Source organism: Chelmon rostratus, chromosome 16, assembly GCF_017976325.1.
Source record: "Chelmon rostratus isolate fCheRos1 chromosome 16, fCheRos1.pri, whole genome shotgun sequence".
In the NCBI taxonomy this organism is placed as follows: domain Eukaryota; kingdom Metazoa; phylum Chordata; class Actinopteri; order Chaetodontiformes; family Chaetodontidae; genus Chelmon; species Chelmon rostratus.
Window position 1 is genome coordinate 6,068,448 of NC_055673.1, and position 22,810 is coordinate 6,091,257.

General features: G+C 41.4%; 2 protein-coding genes across 6 annotated transcripts; both read left to right on the forward strand.

Moving 5' to 3' along the window:
- The first annotated feature begins 761 nt into the window (after window positions 1-761).
- On the forward strand, window positions 762-10,909 carry lipea (lipase, hormone-sensitive a). Of its 4 annotated transcripts, none has more exons than XM_041955631.1 (11): window positions 762-815; window positions 3,544-3,782; window positions 4,354-4,638; window positions 4,970-5,060; window positions 5,170-5,315; window positions 5,415-5,600; window positions 6,690-6,842; window positions 7,045-7,189; window positions 7,387-7,614; window positions 8,019-8,410; window positions 9,925-10,909. In XM_041955631.1, the coding sequence occupies exons 1-11, from the start codon at window positions 806-808 to the stop codon at window positions 10,189-10,191; spliced, it is 2,142 nt and encodes a 713-aa protein (XP_041811565.1). In that variant the 5' UTR covers window positions 762-805; the 3' UTR covers window positions 10,192-10,909. The 4 variants fall into 4 exon arrangements, with proteins under 4 accessions (XP_041811565.1, XP_041811566.1, XP_041811567.1 ...); XM_041955632.1 differs by having other exon boundaries at window positions 783-811; XM_041955633.1 differs by lacking the exon at window positions 762-815 and adding an exon at window positions 2,491-3,356.
- A 1,561-nt stretch (window positions 10,910-12,470) lies between these two features.
- LOC121619606 (probable ATP-dependent RNA helicase ddx6) lies at window positions 12,471-22,647 on the forward strand. 2 transcript variants are annotated; one of them, XM_041955433.1, is made up of 13 exons: window positions 12,471-12,609; window positions 14,107-15,219; window positions 15,309-15,413; window positions 16,390-16,519; window positions 16,786-16,932; window positions 17,247-17,341; window positions 17,442-17,564; window positions 18,013-18,141; window positions 18,387-18,503; window positions 18,896-18,959; window positions 19,058-19,159; window positions 19,421-19,640; window positions 19,734-22,647. In XM_041955433.1, exons 2-12 carry the CDS (start codon window positions 14,977-14,979, stop codon window positions 19,633-19,635), a joined length of 1,470 nt encoding a protein of 489 aa, XP_041811367.1. In that variant the 5' UTR covers window positions 12,471-12,609; window positions 14,107-14,976; the 3' UTR covers window positions 19,636-19,640; window positions 19,734-22,647. The 2 variants fall into 2 exon arrangements, with proteins under 2 accessions (XP_041811367.1, XP_041811368.1); XM_041955434.1 differs by having other exon boundaries at window positions 19,739-22,647.
- The last annotated feature ends 163 nt before the right edge of the window (window positions 22,648-22,810 follow it).

Genomic DNA, 22,810 nt, shown 5'->3' on the forward strand with positions numbered 1-22,810 from the left:
CTTATATTTGACATGTCACAACAGGTAAAACACAGGTGTAAACAATAAAGTGAATGATGTTTAAGTCCCATTTCACTGCTTCCGTTTCAGGGCCCTGGTATTGTGCATGCTGGCTCACTGTCATAGTTACTGGGACACTTGAATATAACAGAGCTTTAATTAATGTTATTAGTAATGCCTGTGAAGGAGGCCTATTTAAAAGGAAACCTCTACAAGCAGATAACTTAACATTACATTAAACCACAGGGCGGAGGCACTTTAACATGTTGAAATCTGATCAGTTATCTCATTGCATTGATTTGTATCTCATCATTTTGATTTCCAAAGTTAAAAATAATGACATAGGCTACTGTCTCATAATATTAATATCTCTATCGTCCCTAATTTTTAATTTTCAGGCCAAAATGTTGCTTCCTAAAGTTTGTTTTCCAGCCAACAGTTTATGAAATGTAAGGGAGTATATGAAAATAACATTAGGCTAACGTTATATCACCTTTTGTAACAAACTTGCTATGAGAAACTCTGTATATGCAGTAAATGACTGTATTTAACAGGGGTAATATCTCAGGTAATCACTTCTTTTATCAATATTAATTACCTTAATATGCCAATATGTTGAATGTCAAAATCTATACCTAATTATTCCGTTGTATATGGTGATCTATTAGCCTACCTGTTGATTCATTATGCTAACAACCTGAAAGGCACGCGCGGCGGCTCGCGCTCTGCTCACATGACGCTACCCAGAATTCTGTGGGAGAGAAACCGTCAGAAGAGCCAAGAAAACTAAAAAAGAAGGAAGAGGATGCGGGTCGGTAAGCCAGGCCAATTTTAAAACACATTTAAAAACATATTCCTGTCCTGTTCGTCACATTTATAGCATAGTGTCGCGGCGCGGGTTGTTCGTGACGAATATGAAGCGATGTCACTGTAATTTCAGCGTTTTTACGTGGCTCTGAACAGAAAGCAACAGCGTGATCGGCAGTTGAACTCCTCCAACTTGGTGTTGTGGGCGAAGTTGTCACCGGTAGCAAACCATAGCTCGACATCTACAATGTGAACGGTTGTGTTAGCATTTTAGCAGTGAAGTTTGTGTGAAGGTATGCTGACAAGCTAGCGAAAGGACGACTGAAAAAATGCTCCAAAGCCTCAGAGAGGCGTTGTAACAGTATGAGAAGCTGATATCTGTGCGGTAAAGTGATATCGCTCCTCAGTGTCGGACGGTGACAGAGGAGCGACTGTTGACAGGTCTACGTCATTTATCAGCTGTTTTGGTTTAAAGGGCTGCCGGAGGACAGTCCAGGCTTTTTATTTTGGTAAATGGTGGCATTCTGCGGGAAAACAAAAGGATCCAAGTGCTGAGTTATTCAAAACAGAAACTGAAAACAAAGAAATCTCGTGGACTGAATAGATTAAAATGGCACCAGGCTATTTTAAAGCCTTCATTACATTATACATTATACATACAACATTGCATGAGTAGGTCAGATGTTCTAAATTGAAAGTTGATAGTGTACAACTATTATGCTGATACTTAATATTTGAAATCTATATGATTAAAAACCACCACTTAATGAAGCCTGCTAGCATTATTGTCTCTGTACCTAAAGCCTATCATAACTTACTCCTCTGTGCTGTAGACCCCCACTGTTGTGCAAAAATAATAAAACACATCCGAGAGCAGCAGTGTTGCACTGGGTGAAATATTCACTCATTTCAATGAACATGGGCAACATAGTTCACTGTAATTTAAGTCCAAATACATCGTCCTGCGCCTGTAAAGTTTCACTCGGCTGGTGTCTCGTGTCTGTTCCTGATCTCAGCCCTGCCTGCCTGTGTTCAAATGTTGATCACACCCGGGCCTAAAAATGTGTCCCATGTCTAATGCAGATGTCTCAAAGAACATCTAGTTACAGGGCTGGCATATTGCTGTTGTCATAAGCCTAAAAGGCTGCCCATTGAGACACTGACTTCTGAGCAGACACAGAATATCACAATCAGGCATGTCACAAAGCCGTGATAAAGCCTCTAGTGTTTATGAACATTGCCACAAATAGTAGAGTGTCCTGATTCCAACTCCTGCTCCAGGCTATGTACACTGACAGCCACTGTTGACGGAGTAGAGATTTTCCATTCTTTCCTAACATTTAAAGCCACTCTGCATCTCTACATGAACAATAAGATTATGACTTTGATGTAGCTTGGAAACTGGTATGTTTAGGTCAGCGAACTGCACACTGCATGCTCAGTATATTTCATTATTACACCAACAAGTTCTTGTGGGACAATATGAATTAAATCCTCTCACATCATTTATGTCATTTTATATGAGTCTATTAGAAATACATTCTGAAATTGTACATTTTCTGGGAAATCAGTTGAGAAAATTGACGTTTATGGATCGAATCGTCTGTTTTCGGCTTATCCAGCGAATGCAATATCTGACATTTCAATGTACTTTGTCACACTGATAAATCCAATCCTTTTAAATCCAATATTGCCAGTTTGTCAGCTATCTCATTTTTAGGCCAGTACTGGTATTGACATTTTACATTTGAACAAACTATGCAATGGTGACACCTTCTCTATATTTCTTCAGACGTATACTCATTGGTCTTTCTGTACTGAATTTCTTGTTATTGGCATGTTTGGGATAACCTAATATCAGCTGATGTATTGCCACAGTTGATTTATAGATAGATAGAAACTTTGTTTATCCCCGGGGGCAAATTCACATGTCACAACAGCAGTAAACGAACAAACCACTTGGTAATGGACATGCTCTAACAGATATCATGGTATTAATGATATGAGAAAGAAAATATCATCATATCACCTCAGCCTAAGAGGCTAAAAATACTTTGACATTAACTTAATTTGTAATGCTTACCTTGAAAGAGAGGCACTTTGTGTAACTATGTGCTGTGGTCTGGTAGTATGTTAATACAAGGAACCTGCAATCAGACCTCTGTGTTTTTGCTGACTAGGCCTTAATTTCAGCTGAACTGTCAGAAATCCAACATGCAAGATTCACATTAGAACCTGTAGCTGTTTGTTTGTTGAAGTGCATGCAGGTACGTACATGCAGAGTCTTTCTCAGGTATCGACAAAGAGAGCAGACTCTTGATGTACAAGTTTTCAATATTTGCAATCACTCTTACATTGGATGCGCATGTTCGAGTATGATGTCCAGTCATTTTATCTTATCTACGTCTTTGTGTTTTCATTGACATGCAGCTTGCCCGAGGAAGATCTTATAGATCGAAACGTTGCCTCTGAAAGAGAGTGATACTATTTATTTGGAGCTACCCTCAGGCTGCTCAGGAACGTCAACCCTTGACCAAACAGATAAGAGTGTAATCAATAAAGCAATGAGTTGTCTCGCAGGAGATGACGCCATTAAGATCTGTGTGTGTTCTTTAAGGTTTACAGTGCACATCACATGTCTGCTGTGTCGGTTGCTACAGAGACAGATACTGTATATAAAGGGGGTTAAAAAAAAAACTGACTCTGCTCTTGTCTCTCATTCTCCCCCAACCTCAGATATGGATTACAAGGTTTTGTTTGCAGCCTTGGCGACAGTATGTGAAGACAACATTTCTGTTATGTGTGGGCCCGATTTGGCTCACGGCGCTGTTGCCAAGCGACTGGTCACTTGTATGACACAGATTCAGGAGCACGGCCGAGCCCTGGAGCCTGTGGTCGGTGGCTTCGCCGCCGTCTTCCACCATTATGACTTTGACGCACAAACGCCTGGGAATGGCTACCGCACCTTGATCAAGGTATGACTAACCCCACTGACTGGATGTGCTGTTCAACTCACTGCTGACATTTGAGCTGTGATTCTCCTAATGTGTTATTTTACCTTTTGTGAAAATGAACAAAACAAAAACAAGTGTATTTACTGTTTCCATTAATATAATTTCGTCTTTATAACGTCAGAAAATAGTGAAAAGTGTGCGTTACAATTTCCAAAACTGACTTGACACAACATGCTTGTTTCTACCAACTGTCCAAAAACTCCAAACTACTCGGTTTATTATGACAGAAGCTTAAGAAAATCAGCAAATATTCACACATGGGAACCAGCAATTCTTGAATTTGAAATTACTTTAGCATTTTTTTATATATTTGTCTATGGTTTAATCATGTTATAATCCATTTTTTGTGACAACTGTGTATTACACTAAAATTACACTATGCTAAAGAAAGTTGGCTGGTAGCTTAGATCTTTGATTTCTTTGTAGTGCAGCACATTTTAAATCTATTAAAGCTCATGTTGTTCTCTGTTTTTCCTATTGACAAAAATCTCATTATTCTCAGCAAAAGCTACACTGTCTTTCTCTCTTTCAGGTGTTGCAATCCTGCCTTTTGCACATCATTCACAAGGGCCGTTACATTGCCTCTAATTACAACAGTGCCTTCTTCAGGGCGGAGCACAACGCCTCTGAGATGGAGGCGTACTGCAGCGCTCTGTGTCAGCTGCGCGCCCTGCTCCACCTCGCCCAGCGGCTCATCAACGACAACGGCTACGGCCAGCTGTACTCCCTGCAGGACGGGGAACTAAGCCGCAAGTTCGTGCAGGAGTACATCTCTATGCACAAAGCCTGTTTCTATGGCCGCTGTCTGGGCTTTCAGGTCAGCCAACAACTGACTCAGTTCACGCCAGTTGCTTTTATTTTCATCCATTTCTTAGCGTGTTGAATTGGTTTTCGCACCGAAAATGTGAATCAAAGAACTACAGTGATATAAGCCTGTTGATTGGTCTGATCTCTCATTGAGGACCTCTCATCAGGCCACAATATGCAGTCAAACATCAGACTCCAAATGACCAGTTTAGTATTCTTAAAAAATGTTTTCAAGAAGCTTCATAGTAAGTTGGCCTCATTGTGGAAACGTATGTGTCACTCGTTTTGATTATTTGAAACCAAAGCTCTTATTGTTAACTGTCCATTGTTTCTTTTCCCAGTATTCGCCAACGCTGCGTCCCTTCCTCCAGACCGTTGTCATAAGCATGGTTTCATATGGCGAGACGTATGGTAAACAGCAGTCTGGCTTGGGTTAGTCTTTTTTTGTCTCACCCTGGTTTTGTCCATGATGTCAAGGTGTCGTTGGATGGTCCTGTTGTGGCCTTTTCATGTGTGTATAAAGTCATCCATCCTCTTCCAGGTATGGCAGCCCTCTCCCTCCTCACATCAGGGAAGTACGTCATCAATCCGGAGTTGCGTGGTGCTGAGTTTGAACGCATTACCCAGAACCTGGACATGCAGTTCTGGAAGTCCTTCTGGAACCTCACTGAGTCCGGCCTTATAACAGTAGGCAGGGTCAAGTATTCTCCCACTGACTCTCAAATTAGCTGAAGCCCTGTCTAATGTTTGAACTGCTCAACTCCCTGCATGTCTTCCTCTGTGCAGGGCTTCAACAGGATAGCCTCTAGCCCAGTGCAGGTGAATCTCACCCTCACTTTGCCTCCTGTCACTCTACGCCTCCCGCTGGCCTCAGACCCCAGTCTAACAGCCACCGTTTCACCTCCAATAGCCCACTGGGGGCCCGGGCCAGTCCACATGCGTCTCATTTCTTATGAGCTTCGAGAAGGACAGGTGAGGCTCCTCTGGTCTAATACAGGGATGTCAGGTGATGAACATATACAGGACAAAACAGTCTTTGGAAACTGGCTGAACCTGAATCTTGTCACTAAAAGTGTGATAAAGGTTTTGCAAGTAAAAAAAAAATAAGAGTCATTTATCAAAACATTTAGTGCCTGGTACTGATGAATATGCATTTTAAGGAATGTCAGCCAGAGCCTCATTATTATAAGAGCTCCTTGCCCCTGATTTACTAAAGTGAAAACAACTTATTTAATAGGACTTTGTACTGCCCACATTGTTTTAATTAAGAAAAGAAGTATTTTTAAATCTGCCTGGTTTGCACCTGCCATAGTAAATCAGTCTTTATTTACTGTATGCTTTAAAGATGCATCTTTATTTAAAGTCTTTGTATTTTATGTATCACAACAGAATATTAAACTTACTTCACTCACCACCCTCCTGACAATGACATCATTGTCCACCGCAGTGTTTCATTGTGGGCATCATCAGAGATGAGAGATATTATACGTAAAAGACTACAGATGAAGGTACAATGAGACCCCAAACTATGACTATGACATGTCGTGATGATTTCCTCTTGAATCTGGATGTTGATGTTGGACATAATTATGAAGGGAATGTTGCAAAATGTAAATCAGCAAGATGATAAGAATGGAGACAAAAATGTTATCTTTTACAAGAGGACCACAGAGAAAAGGTACAAAATACAAAGAAATTAAATTTTTGTTATTTTGTGGGGGGGTTTAATATAAAGATACGAGTTGTTTATCTGTATAGAGTGCAGCATGGCACATAGTGAACTGAAATTGTGTTTGGTCCCTGCTACAAAACAGGAAGAATGAATGATGCAAACTCAGTGGCAGTGACACAAACAGTTCGATTACACATAAGGTGCAATAACAAGAGACAGTAACGATGTACAGGTACATAAAGTACATCATGATGAAAATGTGTTGACGCTGATGGGAGAAGTTGTTTTTAATGTCTATTTTAGGTTCAATTGTGTGAAGAGAAAAGCATGTTTTGTTGCTTTGTATCCTTTATTATTAATTATTAATTACCTCGTGGCTTACTTTACAGGACAGCGAAGAGCTGCTAGCTTTTTCTCGAACTGATCCTCCCCCCATCTCCGTTTCCCATCTCCCCTGGGTACAAAAGCAGCCTCGCTCCCCCTGGCTGCTCGTCCACTTCCATGGAGGGGGCTTTGTGGCCCAGACTTCCAGATCCCATGAGGTACACTGCAGACTGCTGGTGTAAGACTGCTGGTGTTAGCTGTATCTTAATCTGTAGTAGAAGTTTGCGAAAGTTATCGTTAATATTTATACTCTTAATCCCATTATGAGTATAGTCAATCTGCTAAACAGCATATCTGTTAATGTTTCGCAATATATCAAACCTAGTTATTCTGTTTTCTGTCCACCTCCTTATGAATCAGAATTATCTTCGGGCTTGGTCCAAGGAGCTGAGCGTACCTATCCTCTCCGTGGACTACTCTCTGTCACCTGAAGCACCTTTTCCCAGAGCTCTGGAGGAGTGTTTCTACGCCTACTGCTGGGCTCTGAACAACTGTCACCTGCTGGGTATGTGTATGACGCCATGCTCAAACAACACGGGACGATGTCTTATGGGGTGTAACTGGTTGCACTGGCTGCAGGAGGAGGGGCATTATCTATACATTACCAAAACATGGAACATGGAAGGTGTCATACGTGCCCACTCTGTCTCTGTGTGTGTGTGTGTGTGTGTGTGTGTGTGTGTGTGTGTGTGTGTGCGTCAGGCTCCACAGCAGAGCGGGTTTGTCTGGCAGGTGACAGCGCTGGAGGAAACCTCTGCATCACTGTGTCCATGAAGGCCATGTCCAGCGGCATCCGAGTCCCTGACGGCATCATGGCTGCCTACCCCGCCACCCTGCTCACCACTGACGCCTCGCCATCCCGCCTGCTCACGCTCATCGACCCGCTGTTGCCTCTAGGTGTTCTGGCAAAGTGCCTCAATGCCTATGCAGGTATGTGAGTGTACAAAACCATTATCACCATTTCAAGTTTTGAGGCCTCAACAGCTTGGAACCAGTGACAGATTTTTGTCATTGTGTATGAGAGAGGGCTTAGCTTCCCATTACATATATTAACATAAACAGGATTATTACTTTAGATTTGCATTAAAATTAATCCAGATAAACTGATTTCTAAATTTGATTTTAATATACTGTATTATCTAGCATCGCCTGCTAATGTGACCCTCACAGATTTAGTAATGACAGCATCTTGTTGCCATGTGAACTGTGTCTACACAGGAGGAGAAAGAAATGATTGGAAAAACTTCAGACATGAGCCACATTCATGTTGCATCAGCTCTTCTGTCTCTCAGGTATCTTTTTTCCTGTTCCTCTCATGTATTTGTTCGTCCCAGGTGCAGACAGCCAGACGGTGCAGCCTGCAGTGGAAAGCGGCAGTCTGAGCTCTCTGGGTAGAGACACCGCTGTGCTGCTCAGCGATCTCACCCAGGGAGCCTCCAACTGGATCCAGTCCTTTCTGGACCCCATGCGGACTTCAGGCGGAGCCCGCTCAGTGTCATCAGTGCAGAGGAAGTCCCAGAGCAGTGAACCTCGCAGGACACCCGCTCGCACCTCCACACCAAACTGCGGAGGTCAGATGGATTACCCAGAAGGCTTTGAGCCCCTGCGATCCGAATCCCTGGCTTTCATTCGCCCAACTTCCTGTCCCATTATCAGGAACCCGTTTGTGTCGCCTCTGCTGGCTCCCAACCACCTGCTGAAAGGCCTGCCACCTGTACACATAGTGGTAAGAAGCGGAACTGAAGTGTTTATCCTCATCCAGACTCCTTACACAATTTACCCACTTAGACACCATGATGAAAATAAATGAAGCTAACTGCAGCAGATGCACAGCTACAAGTTTGACATGGACTCTCCATAGTGACTACAGAGGCCAGCACAGCATCTTGCACCTCTAGTCACAAATCTTGATGAAATTATGAGGCAATAAGTAAGATTTTTAACCTCATAACCAGACATTTCCTTTTACTTCATTAGTTGATTTTGAACCATTGAACAAGTCCGAAATATGGGCGGCAATTCAGAGACCTATATCAGCATATACTGTGTGTATAACAGCAACCCAACCTCACATTTCTGTATGATTTCCTGTGAATCGTGCAAAGTTAATGCACATTTTACAAAGCATGCCTTAAAGCTGCAGCTTTTGTAATAATAATGGATCAACTGACTGTGCAATGTGACAGTTTTCACCCATAGTGACAAACATCCAGAAAATGATCCAAGTCAGCAGTTTCCCTCACCTCTATGGATCCTTTGTCTATTTTGGGTGATTGTTTGGGGGTTTTGGCCCGGACGTCCACTCTCAGCACTATCAGCTGTTTTCAGTAAAAGCAGACAGCTGTTTTTAGTGAAAAGGCTCTGGTTTGATTCACTGTATACGGCCTGCTTAGCACCAAACGACAGACAGACATAGTATGCGACTTGCTGGTGAACACAGTGGAGCATTTAGCAGCTGAAGAGCGATAAATGAAGCTAAAAGAAGAGTGAATGTTGGACAGAACATCCATCAGGCGACTCCACATTAATGCTACTGTGGCTGCTGAATGTGTACATAGCTGGCAGCAGTTTGTCAGCACATTCACCATGACAACTTGACATGACAAGGTTGTTATATGTTACAGTTAATGTTCATGTTTTTAATGCAGACACTGGTTTCAGTTCAGGTCATGTTGCTTGAGACAGGTTGTCAATCAGAGTTGATGTTTTTGTCATTATGTGATGTCCTTTCAACTATATTACCACAAGAAAATAATGTATCTTTGACAAAAACAATAAGACAGCTAAATGTTAGCTGTATTGGAATACCCTAAACAAATTTCACATCTCTTTAAGTTGATTTTCATTGCACACTGACATGATTTGAAACCAAAGACTGGAATAACAGTCAGCAGCAGTGTAAAGTATACGAATTTGTATTAATTCCACTAAAGCGTTAAAAAAACACACACCCTAAGCCAGCTTCATTTTCATATTTGTTTGGTCTGTTATAGAGCTAGACCGATAAATCTACCAGGCCAATATTAGTTTATTGTGGATATATCAGTAGCTGTATATATGTAATTGATCCATATCAAGATTGTTCGTGCATGCTATGTGTCTGTGTAAAGACAATAACTCTTGACCAATATTTTTATTCCCTGACTTTGTTTTTACCTCCCAAACATTGATATCAGTATCAGTATCTGTTGTTCCCTGCAGAGTTGGATTTTTTCCTAATTGCGCCATGTCTCTTCGCAGGCCTCTGCTCTGGATGCCTTGCTGGATGACTCGGTGATGTTTGCCAAGAAGCTGCGAGACATGGGCCAACCTGTGAGCCTGACGGTGGTGGAGGACCTGCCTCATGGCTTCCTCAGCATATTGCAGCTCGCCAAGGAGACGGAGGTCGCATCAGAAATCTGTGTGGAGCAAATGAGGAAGATTTTTCAGGGAGAAAACCGAACACCGGCCCTTCGCAAACGGCCAAAGCTGGCAGAGACTAACCAGAGTAGCAAAACGTCAGGCTGATTCAGCCGTCATTCTTGGGACTGTTGTGTTCTTGGGTGAAACAGAGATCTGACATATTGCGGTGAGAGGGATGCAATATATTTAAGAAAAGGAAACAAGTGAAAATTATGAGGACTGGAGGAAGCTTGGGGACCCTGCACTTGAAAGCTTTATCGCACAACATTTTCTGTAGGAAGCAATGATTGATAGAGGCACTAAAAACTCTCGATAACCAGCTCTAAAATGATCCTGAATGAGGACAAAAAAAGGAAAATTATTTTTCTACAAAGTTCTAGATCCAAATCAAATGCACATCGAGAAAACAACAGACAGACAGAGGCTCCACCGTAACCAGCTCTCACAGCGATCTCTTAACTGATGCATATATCAAGTAATGGGAGCTGTTGTGCCTTGACTTTAAAGTGCTGCTGTATTTGCTTCATGTGTGAAGAAAAGCTTTGCCTATGTTACCAAACTGACCAGGATTAAAGGTTTACATGTACAGGAAACACATTCCAGATGCACTGTGTTATCGTTAGATCTGGATTCAATGTATAACCTCGTTTTGCCAGTTTGTCACATGTTTACAACACATTGATAAGGAGGCCTTCACAATGTATTGACCAGCAGTATGTGGAATGTTGCTGTGAAAGTAACTTGTAATACTGTAAATGAATTTAAGTATATCTTGGTATTATTAACTGTTATATTTAAAGTCTGAATTAAATGAAAACTTCAAGGAATGCTTGTGCTTATTTGAAACCTTTGGACATATTCTGTAGTGAGCAGTGACTCGGAAAGGTACACCTCCTGATGGAATAATCTGTGCAGCCAAATGATAAACAACTTGACCCTGTAAATATTATATATTATACGTAAATCACAAGCTATGGTATTTAATCTCCCAGTTCATAAATAGTGGTTATTTTAGCATGTATAATGTAGAAACATTCTAAAAAATACCATGTTGAATTGTATTGCAGGTTATTGCTCACAAAAGGACCAAATCGCAACACATTTCAAACCTGAACATTATAACACTGACTGGAAGAGCCATCTCTGAATTTGAGTTATTGAACACAGCTTGATAATTGCTCTTGTTGCAGTTCAGCATCTTCTGCTGGACGCCTGTCAGTATCAGCTGACAGTGATGTAGACATGGTTGAAAAACACGCTTTAAATTTGAGAGAGTGAAATGAGACACCTTCTTTTCTGCAGACATCCAGACTGCTTTTATTGTGTTGGTGGGTACTAAAGGTAAGTTAAAAAAAAAACAAAAAAACAAGCCGTTTGTTCAATCGAGTTTAGGACAAAATCTTACTTTTGCATTGTCAGCGTTAGAAATTTTACAGAATTTAATAGGGATTTCACAGTCATGACCTTTGGTCAGACCAAGATAATTGTCATTGTGTGATTAAAATTACAGGCAAACAACAATTTGGAGTTAAATACACCAGTAGTCTGCTTATTTCATACAGTTTTCCCTCTTTTCACTTTTTCTGTGCCTGTGTCCTCTCTGTTGGCTGGCACTGTTCTAGAGGAGCCTTGATCATTGGCAGGGTCATCAGTGCTGCACACTGCCATTAGTAAGTTAGACCTACAGCACCATGCTCTGCTGAAAGATGACTTCCTGCATGTTTGTTCTTACCATCTGCATGTGCTTTTCTTCCATCTCTCTCTCTGTTTCCACCACGGTCTCCCAGGGGTGAAGATAATGAGTCGCGTCTGGGTCAGCACCACATCAGCTACAAGGACTGCATCGCTGCTGCTGTAATTATCCGCCACCTGGAGTCAAGCCTTTACATCATCATCAATGACATCATGCTGATTAAACTCCCAGAGCCAGCAGAGTTTGATGAGTACGTCCAGCCCATCACTCTACTCAGCAGCTGTGCCCCTGCAGGCACGCAGTGTCTGGTCTCTGGATGGGGAACCACCCAGAGTTAGATGAGGAAAGAAGGTTCTTATTTGTGCACAAGTTGTGTTCAAGTTGGTCAAGTGTTAGTTTTGCTGTAGTTCCTACCAGCAGTCACAAGAAGTTGTCATAGATCATGATTTGAATACTGTGACTGCAGGTGAGGCAACGTCTGGTGGCTCTCTGGTGTGGTGTCTTGGGGATGGGGCGTATTGTCATGAAAGTACTAATTTATTTTGAAATGTACCGTAGGCAGTGCAAAATAATTGACGACCCTCCCGCAGCAGTAACCAGGCTTGACAGCAGGTGGCAGTAGCGTCATACAGTCTCACATGTAATAAAGAGGAGAGAGACACCGAGGAAGAGAAGACGAAGAAGAGGGCGACCATGTTGATTTAAAGGAAGAAGAAACACAATAGAGGCGATTTATTTCAAGCGAAATTCAGTTATTAAAGCGAATACTAAAGAAAATAGTTGATCAACCGCACACTGAGTATCCCCTGTCAAATAACAGAGAAACTAAGGTAAGTTTGTGGTGACACGGAACCGTCCAAGCTTCCGTTAAAAACATCCGAGTTGTTGTGCGCTCGCTAGCACATAGCTAACGCTAGCGAGTGGAGTTATTTGTGCTAAATTAGCCTTGAGGCTAACGAGCTTGCTAATTGTGCCATGTAGCGTTAACGATAAAATCACCAAGAGCTTAAATTAATGTTGCTAATTTGTAATGTCATCGTGTCCGCCTATCTTTAGACTTAGGATCATATATCGTAATTAAAAGCTTAATGAAACTCTGAAACGCGAGTGTTGCAACGGCTTAGCGGTTAGTTAGCTTTGAGCTGCTTACTCAGTAGCCTGACGCTGCTAATGTTTCTACTGACACGCAGCATTAGGGTAACGTTGTTAAGCTAGTGATTTGCACAGGAAGATGACTAAAACCTACTACAGCTACACCAATGGTTTTGCTAATTTAAAAGTCATGATAACTGTTTTTCAGAAAATGTTTGGAAAACCGGGGGTGGGGGGGTGGGGGAAGTATGTTGACGTTCGTCTGAATGGAACGGCCGAGGCACAAGCAGGTAGTTTGTGTTTACCTTAAATGAAGTAACGTAAAGTTAGCATTATCTGAGCATCCGTTTTGGGCAGTCGATATAAACTGTAAATCTGAAATTTGTTTCAGTCAGGCCTAGAGTCTTTTCTGTTAGCACTTTTGTGCTTCGGTAATCTGCCTCAGAAGACTGCCACCTGCCAAGTTCACCTGCGCAATCTTAAACCAAACCATTTAACGAATTAGTTAGCTGTTAAAGCCTTTTACTGCTATGGAGTCTAGCTTAGTAGTGTGTGTTATCAAATGTATGTATATGTGTACGTATGTATTTGTATGTAGATAGATAGATATTAAGTCTGAAAAGTAATGCTTGTTAAGTCTATAAACTGTAAACGATGACAGGCACCCACCACACAAGTTTGCAGAGATATAGAAGTGTTTTATTGACACTGATTTTGTTACTGGTTCCCAACCTGGTGGTCAAGACCCCAAAGGGGAGATTAAATAGGCTGGTTGTAAGATAATGAAGAGTAAGGGTAAGGCCATGTACAAAGCTGAAATTATTAGGCAGTTGACATATTTGGGTTGAAACTGTTAACTATTGTGATAACCAAGTAGTTGTTGAAATTGTTTCTCCCAGTCCCATCTTCTCAGTTCAAGTGTTATAAGAAATTAACAATTTTCTGACATTTTATAGACTAAAAAAAGGGCGATATAAGCCAATAATTAACATAGTTTGTTGGAGCCCTACCTAATGTAGTCTGATTTTACAATTCACAGATCTTAGCATTCAATTAATGATATAAAACAGAAATCCATTTAAATCTTTGCATCTAAGAAGACATCGAGAAGGAACGTTTAATACTTCGTATTTCATTAAATTCTTGAACATGTTAAAAATTGGAGTCAGTTTCCTGGTGATTAGTCAGCTGTTTATTTTAAAGCCTTTCGGTTGGATTGTTGTTTTCTTTTCTAGGTGACAAGAAAAGTTGAGTTGTTGGCTGAGTTTGAGGAGGCAGTGGGTTGATCACAGCCACGCTGACACACTTCACACACCAACCTGAAGACCTGTGGTGTCCGCGGAGAGAGGGTGGAACACCTGGAGGAGAAAGGAAACGCACACTGAGGACTCAAAAGGGGTGGAAAGCTTTTTGGCTTTGGACTAGATAACCCCTTGTATGATTTGTGACTTCAGGATCCAGTTTTTCTCACACGTGGAGTAACATATATCCACACAGTGGAAAATAAACTGAGAGCATTATAGACTATATGATTTTGGGGAAAGATTTGTACAAAGTTGGACATCCTTTGTTTTTCAAGTACCAGGATATTGAGGAACTCTTATGAACTCAAAGTGGAAACGAGAAACATTGTTCAGTTTAGAAACAGAAGTTTAAGTGTTGAACTAAGATTATATTGAAGAAGCTGTTCCCCAAGTTCAGATTGCCTTAGTTGTTCTATTTCAGGACTTGAACCGCTTTGATACTTGTTCACATATAATTTTTCTATATTGTGGACAAGTATATTCATGCATATGAATGCAAATTTCTCTTCATTTTGAAGAGCTCTTGTGTAAAATTGTGTTTTTTTCTTTTGTTGTTGATGTTCTTGTACGTCAGTCACTCTGTTGTTGAAGGGGACCGAACTGCACGTACATGTGTATATGTAAATACTACGAATTGACTTCTGTTGTGAAAGCTTTGGACTTAAAAAGAATAGAGAATATTGTTTGTTAATGCTTTATTAAACTTTTTTACTTTTGAAGAGAATTTTTAAAAAGAAAAACCTAAGAGGCAAAAATCTAATACTTTGAAGAAAAAAAACAAAAGCAAGGAAAACAGGAAAAATGGCAACCGCCAGAACAGAAAACGTTGGCCCAGTCGTCATGGGACTGAACAAGCAGAATGGGCAGCTCAGAGGACAGACCAAACCAGCTCCAGTCCAGCCAGCACCCACAACTCAAGGAAAGGCTTTGGGTGCACCCCAGATAGCAGGCGGTGCCTCTCAGGATGGAGGAGGCATCAAGTTTGGAGATGACTGGAAAAAGAGCCTAAAGCTCCCTCCCAAAGACAACAGGGTCAAAACCTCAGTGAGTCAGACTTGATAAGTTTCTCTTATCTCACTGTGGCTCAAAACTAGTTTTGTACTGTCATCCTAACCTCTCTGTGTATTTTCCAGGATGTGACGTCCACCAAGGGGAATGAATTTGAAGATTACTGTCTCAAAAGAGAACTCCTGATGGGCATCTTTGAGATGGGCTGGGAGAAACCATCCCCTATCCAGGTATGGTTAATTTTTGTACATGTTAATTTGCTGATCAAACGATCTCTGAACCCATTGATTATCGTCTTATGATGATCTAGCCTCTGATGGCAACAGCCAATATTTCAGGGTTTGTAGACAGCTGATATCTGAATAACGGATATCCAGATTAGGACTTCCTCTTTCATGCACTGGTCATTGTTTACAGTCTGATTAGCAACTTGAGATGTGAGAATAAGTGTTTCATCTTATAAACACATATAAAAAGCTAAGTTGTCATCAGATGATAGCCCATGGGTTCTGTGATTGCATGTCATCCATTGTGTTCCGCCTGTTTTCTTCTCCACACTTACCTTTTACATGCATTCAACCAAAGTCCCTTTAAACATAATTGGTCAATACAACCCAGACTACAAACTGAAACCAAAATCTTGTCCCTTGCTTACAGAGTCTGCAGCCATATTCTATGATTATACTGACTTGTGCTGACCTCATGCCTTGACAGTAGTTATTGACTATAGTTTTTCTATACGTCTTTGTTCACTATGGGCTTTTTCTTTGGATATTTAAATAATCTACAGGTCACATACCAGAAAAAATATAGCTGTTCTTTTCACAGCCATTAGAGTAGAGATGTGGACAGTAAACAAGAGAGACAAAGTCAAAACACAACAAACTAAAGGTAGCTGAAAGATCACGTCCTCTGTCGAATCAAACCAGCAGTTTCGCAGTTTACTCTGCGTGTACACCAGTAGGTTTATCAGGGTGTCGGCTACAGCCTTGAGGATTTTGGCTAGCAGATAGACATGTTTTTGCCTCATTGTGTGTTTTTAGTTGAGTGTTAGTGAGCATTAAATACACAAACCTTTGTTTATTGCATGAAAAGGTCAGATTATATAATGTAATGTCAGTAGCAAGAACATTATGTAGATGAGAGAATTGTTGCGGTACTATGGTACAGTCACAGACAGTACAGACAATTTTTATTTCCTTGCAGGAGGAGAGCATTCCCATCGCCCTGTCTGGACGGGACATTCTGGCTCGGGCCAAGAATGGAACAGGGAAGAGTGGAGCCTATCTCATCCCACTGCTGGAGAGAATAGACCTGAAAAAGGACCACATACAGGGTGAGATACTGCTAAAAGAGCTTTCCTCTCTAATCCTTCATCCTTTACCATCAGCTTCACTTTCAAGTCAAGCCCATTTTTCTTCTCTTGTGCTTCCCTGCATGTCGTCTTGTCCCTTATCTACTTTATCTGTACCCTTAGTGACCAGCCAAACTTTTTTTTTCTCTGATCTGTAAGCTGTCGTTTCATCACTTCTACACTTCAGTTTGCCTCAGTGAAATCTTTTATCATCCAGTATTTGTGAATTGTTCATTTTTACACCCTAGCACTTGTCATGGTGCCCACCCGTGAGCTGGCACTGCAGGTGAGCCAGATCTCCATCCAGATCAGCAAACACCTGGGAGGAGTCAAAATCATGGCCACCACCGGGGGCACCAACCTGCGAGATGACATCATGCGCCTAGATGAGACTGGTAAGTGTCCACAGTGTATCTTGCTCACCTACTTCATGGCATTTTGTCCAAAAGGGGCTGCTGTCCTCCATACAAATGCCATTTGCTGACAAATATTACTGTCAGAAATTAGTAAACCCAATCTGCGTGTTGCCTTATGGCAGTCCGCTTTTCTACTTTTATGTTTGGGTTATTATATTATATATTTTTTTTGGTACAACGTGTACTTTAGTAAGATGAAGCATACAAAACCAAATGAATAGATAAATATAAGAATCATATTCCAGTGCTTCACCTTTTGTGCAATTGTAATTAATCTCGTTTTCCCACATCAGTGCATGTAGTCATCGCCACGCCTGGTAGGATCCTGGACTTGATAAAGAAGGGTGTGGCAAAAGTGGATAGAGTGCAGATGATGGTGATGGATGAGGTAAACAAAGTGAAAACAGTCAAATCTGCTAAAATCAGTTTGTTTTTTTCCGATTGGAGCATTGCCTGCTTCGTGTTAAATTGTCTCCGTTTGCTCTCAGGCGGATAAGCTGCTGTCTCAGGATTTTGTGGTGCTCATCGAGGATATCATCAGCTTCCTGGCCAAGAACAGGCAGATTCTGCTCTACTCTGCAACCTTCCCCATCAGCGTGCAGAAGTTCATGGTGAGTAGTCGGCTAATTGCTGCAGTACTCGGCCAGCCCAATGGCTCGGGGCCACTTGGCACCACTTGGCTCACGCTGCAGACCAAGCTGTTCTCTCAGTGCGCCCAGATCTGTGTTTGTGTTAGTCTGTTGTATACTTTTCCAGGGCTGCCTTCATCTAAAATGGTTCAGCTTTAGACAAAGGTTTTGGTTGTTTAGATAGTCTGTAAACATTTTCTACATTGTCCTTTGGAATGCAATCATGCAGACTACACATGTTAATACGTTTAATGATGAAATTATGATTTCATTTCAGTAAAACTAGTATTAAATCAAAAACTGACAACAAACTGACCAAACAGTAAGACTTTGCATTAGCTAAGGGGCGTCATGCAAGCTTGTATGTTTGTCTACTTGCTGAGTTTACACATGCACACTCTAAACTATTTCTTCTGTGTCCTTGCTGTAGGCCAAGCACCTTCAGAAACCCTATGAGATAAACCTGATGGAGGAACTGACTCTGAAGGGCATTACTCAGTACTACGCCTACGTCACCGAGAGGCAGAAAGTCCACTGCCTAAACACACTGTTCTCCAGGGTAACTGACTAACTCGCATTTTAAACTACCAGCCCTGCAGACACAAACACACTTCCTTTCATAATGCAATGGTGTAAAACATTTCTTTACCCTTGCGTGTCATTCTGTATGTTACAGTCTATAAATTGCCTGTGTGGCAACACACTACAGTAGAGCTTTTTTTTTGAGTTGCTGAAGTATCTAGGAATTTACTCGTCTTATAGCTTCTCTAACATCATGCTGTAATTTCTCTCTCTGCATCACAGCTTCAGATCAACCAGTCGATTATCTTCTGTAACTCCACTCAGAGGGTGGAGCTCTTGGCCAAGAAGATCACACAGCTGGGCTACTCCTGCTTCTACATCCATGCCAAGATGATGCAGGTGAGAACGAGGCACATTTGAGAGAAACGTTGCCTGGTTGATCAATTAGCGTTTCATAAAGATGAAACGGCAAAACTTTAATCCTAAAAAAATGTGTGTATTTATAGCCTTCACAAATAGTACAAATATTTAAATTACTTTGGATAGATGATGAGACATTAAAAATATAAGCTACAAATAATCTTATTATAAAACAGTTTATATTGGATCTTAACATATACATTGAAATTAATACAAATGTTAATTAATGAAGCTGAGGAGGAAGAGGGGGTCCACCTTCCTCTGCTTCCTGCTTCTGGAAGCTGAATGGCTGAAAAATGTTTAATGCTTTGAATTCTTTGGTTGTGTCTATTTGTGTTGTTTTTTTAACAGTTGATGTCCTTTTTTTCCAGGAATATAGAAACCGTGTGTTCCACGACTTCAGAAACGGACTGTGCAGAAACCTGGTCTGCACTGGTGAGTTTCTGTTGTGTACACAGATGTTTCAGAACTAGCCATCTAATGTTTACAGAAAGACAGAGATTATAATCAGATTTTCTGTTGTCTTCCAACAGATCTCTTCACCAGGGGTATTGACATCCAGGCTGTCAATGTCGTCATCAACTTCGACTTCCCCAAGAATGCTGAGACTTACCTCCATCGTATTGGAAGATCAGGTACGGTGTTTCCTCGTTAGTTAACGAGCATGGATTTATTATATTGAAGCTTTGCTGTCCATTTTGTGGAAACTTATTTGAAAACAGGATTTAGAAGAGAAATGCAAAGCAAAATCATGACAAACCTGAACATAAAGCCAGATTAACGACCAGTACCTTCTTTTAATGCAATACAAGATGTTCAAAATGCTCCGTAAAGCAATGCGTTGATGTATACTAGTTCCTCCAGTGGGTGACCTAAACATATTCTCTCACTCTCAGGGAGGTTTGGTCACCTGGGCTTGGCCATCAACCTGATCACATCAGAGGACCGATTCAACCTGAAGGCCATCGAAGACCAGCTGGTGACTGACATCAAGCCCATTCCAGGCAGCATCGACAAGAGCCTCTATGTGGCTGAGTACCACTCGTCCAACGCTGACTGTGATGTGGAGGAGGTTGAGGAGAAACCAGGACGCCAGCAGGACAGCACCTAAAACAGGTGAGATGCTTTGAAGTCATATTTAGGCATTTATTGCATTAAAAAAAAAATGCGGGACCCCTCCTCCTAATGTGAGCTTTGTCTTCCCTCCAGGACAGTTGGACACACCAGGCTTTTGCACAGACATCAACGCTTGCACACAGGCTTCAGGCAACTCTTCAGTTTCCCATTTCTCACTCAGAGCCTGTCGAATGGATGTAAAGGCTGTTTTTTTTTCTTTTTTTCTCCCTTTTTTTTTCTTTTAAAGCATTTCCTTAGCTATTCCTCAGAGGGAGCTGCCTCATTCTTTATTTTAATTAATGGAGAAAGTTCAACTGTATTGTTTTGCACCAAACTCAGAATGGACCGTGCGTCCTGTGTGTGAGCTTAGCGTATTTTTCATGAAATTTATCCCAGTTAGACAGCAGCGCAAATGAGTATCGAAGCTGTTCTGAACCCGTTGTCCTTGGAGACTGTTTTCATTGCCGGCAGCAAGGTTGGTCTCTTTTTAATGTTACAGTGGTGCACTTACACCAGCCATCGTTCTGTCCACTTACACTGTTGTTGTCACTTAAGTGCCTTACTTACTCCCATGTGCACTCATCCATTCATAGCCTGCTGTCTTCTGTCGCGCAGCAGAGTACGAGCACAAATAATATGAATTTCATGGTAACCCGAGTTTATTTAAACATCCGTTATGCAAGGGGAAAAGACGACACACACACACACACACACACACACACACTCTCCCGCTGAGAGGTGTTTTGAAACACGGCTCAAACTTAAAAAAAAAACAAAACATCCTGAATGTGAACGTTTATTTTAAATGTGAACGTTGCAATAAGAAAAGGGCAGCTTTATTTAAATACTGCGTGACTGTTTTTCCCTTTCACGATGAATAATACATGAGCAGAGTTAACACGAGAGGACGGCTAAAGACCCAAGCCCCCACACTGATTCATGGATGTTAGCCTGCAACCACACAAACGGCATGGGAAATGAACAACAGCCTCGTGCTGTTACATTACGGCAGACAGCTGTTGTCTGGAGGTTCTTTTACATCAATAAAATCACATTGGGCTGGTGAATACTGTAAACCCATCAGCCACTGTAGCTGGTGGATGAAAAACTGGTTTCCTGTCCTGCACGCAGCCACGGCACAGGACCGATGCACCGGATGCCGGTTCAGAACAGTTCTCAGAGCCACATTTGTCACTGCAAAGCTGATACACAATTGAGTATCGATGGGTCCAAATTGGTGCAAAACAATACTTAGAATTTTCTGTCATTTCCTTTTTCCCCCACCGCCTCAGATTCTGTTATATTGTGGAAGTACAAAGTGGAATAAATTACAGGAGCATTCGTGCAAGTCCTAAAGTAAAACTTTCTTTTTAAGCCCCATGATGACAAAGTTGAAGTTGGTGAATGTATCCGTTGCCAATGTGTACTCTCTATAGCCCAGTGGTTGAACGCCAAGCTCTTAAGCATACTTGACAGTTGTCAGTTCTATTGCTGCTGCATTAGAAACTCCAGGCTTTGCTTATGAAATGGTTTCACGGACCACAGGGCGATGAAAGTGTGCTCAGTCTTTTAAAGGACCACATTGACCTTCAATTGAACTACAATTAGAAACCGTTTTCTGTCTGCAGCAGCAGGAAGGGGTGTGAGGAGTGGGCTCTGTGTTGGAAAGCAAAATTGTAGCATCTTTGAACAGGCAGCTGTGACTTCTTTGTTTTTGTCCTCCCCTACAGAGCGTTAGTAATGCTAAAAAAAGACATAAAAAAAAAGAGTATTTTTGTTTTTAAGATTTATTTTTGATGTTGCTTAAAGCAGTCTGAAGGGGGGAGACTGTGAGGCTTTAGCACTGGGTAACTTCTGGAGGTTTATTTTGAGTGGGTTTGCAGAAGCCAAGTGTTTTATCGGATGCTCTCCGGGCATCTTGAGTCTTTCCTTCTCTCTGGTACTTAAAGCTCAGACAAAAGCTTTGATTTAAAGTTGTTTTTTCCCTCAGAAGTCCACAGAATAGCTTTAAGTGCCAGAGAGAGCGTAAGTTATATAGGAGAGAGTTTCTGTCCAGCGTGTGACGTGTGACGGACGATCAAAGTGCTATGATTTGTTTTCAGCAACTCGATCCAGTTTCCACTAGGGCAATCTTCAATACGAGGTGTTATGAATCATTTTGAGGAAACAAAATTGTAAATGATTCATTGTTTACACTAGTCGTTTACAATTATACAAAAAAAAAAGAAAATCCTTTGCTTCATGGGTGGAGGAGGAGGAGGTCGAAATTTTTTTTTCTCCTTGAAATAGATTTTCAGGATTTACATTGAAGCAAAACCAAAAAAGGAGAATGTCGTATGAGTGTGTGAGAGAGAGAGGTGTGTGTGGTGTGTGTGTGTGAGCGACATAAAGGCGGCTGTTTGAACAAGGTGTGTGTTTGAATGTGAAAGGGCATGACATGTATGCTTGAAGCTGTGAAAGGCTGCGTTTTCTTAAGAATCCTGATGTTTACATGCAGCTTCGGCTGAACCGCGCCTGCTGGCGTCTGGATTAACAGCTCGTCTTTAGGAAAATCATGTAGCCAGAGTCAACTTGGTCACACGTGTAATTTGGAGTAAAACTAAAACTCCTGTTAACAGTTTGAAGCTGCATGTAAGCATAATTTTATGTCCTTTTTTTTTTCTGTGTTTTCATGTGCAGATTCGTCTTGTGTTTTCGTTGGCGGTGTGCGGCGTCTTGAGTATCAGTACGCATGTTATTGTATGAACAGTTGCTGTCAGGGATGTGATTTTTTTTTTTTTTTTTTCTGCTGTTCCATCTCCCACTTTTTCCAGAAGTTCAAGTTTGTGGACATTAATCTCATTTCTAATGACAAATTTCCACTTTTCTGTTCATGTTTTGTTTTATGTCGCTGATCACATCCTTGACAGTCATTCCGTGATCTCCTTTGTGAGTACACATACAGTCAGCTGGAGCTGTCAGAACTCTCCTGGCTGGAATTAGCTCCCAAAACGCTTAACCCCTTAAAACTTCCCTTTATTACAAAGTCATTTATTTTGTAGCTCCAGCCATATGTTATGTCACTTTCAATAACATTTTACTCGCCAAATCAGTTGCAGAGATCTCAGAACAAGTCAACATGGCTATAAATGGCTGTAATTGGGTGTTTTGAGAGCTCAACACTTTGGCAA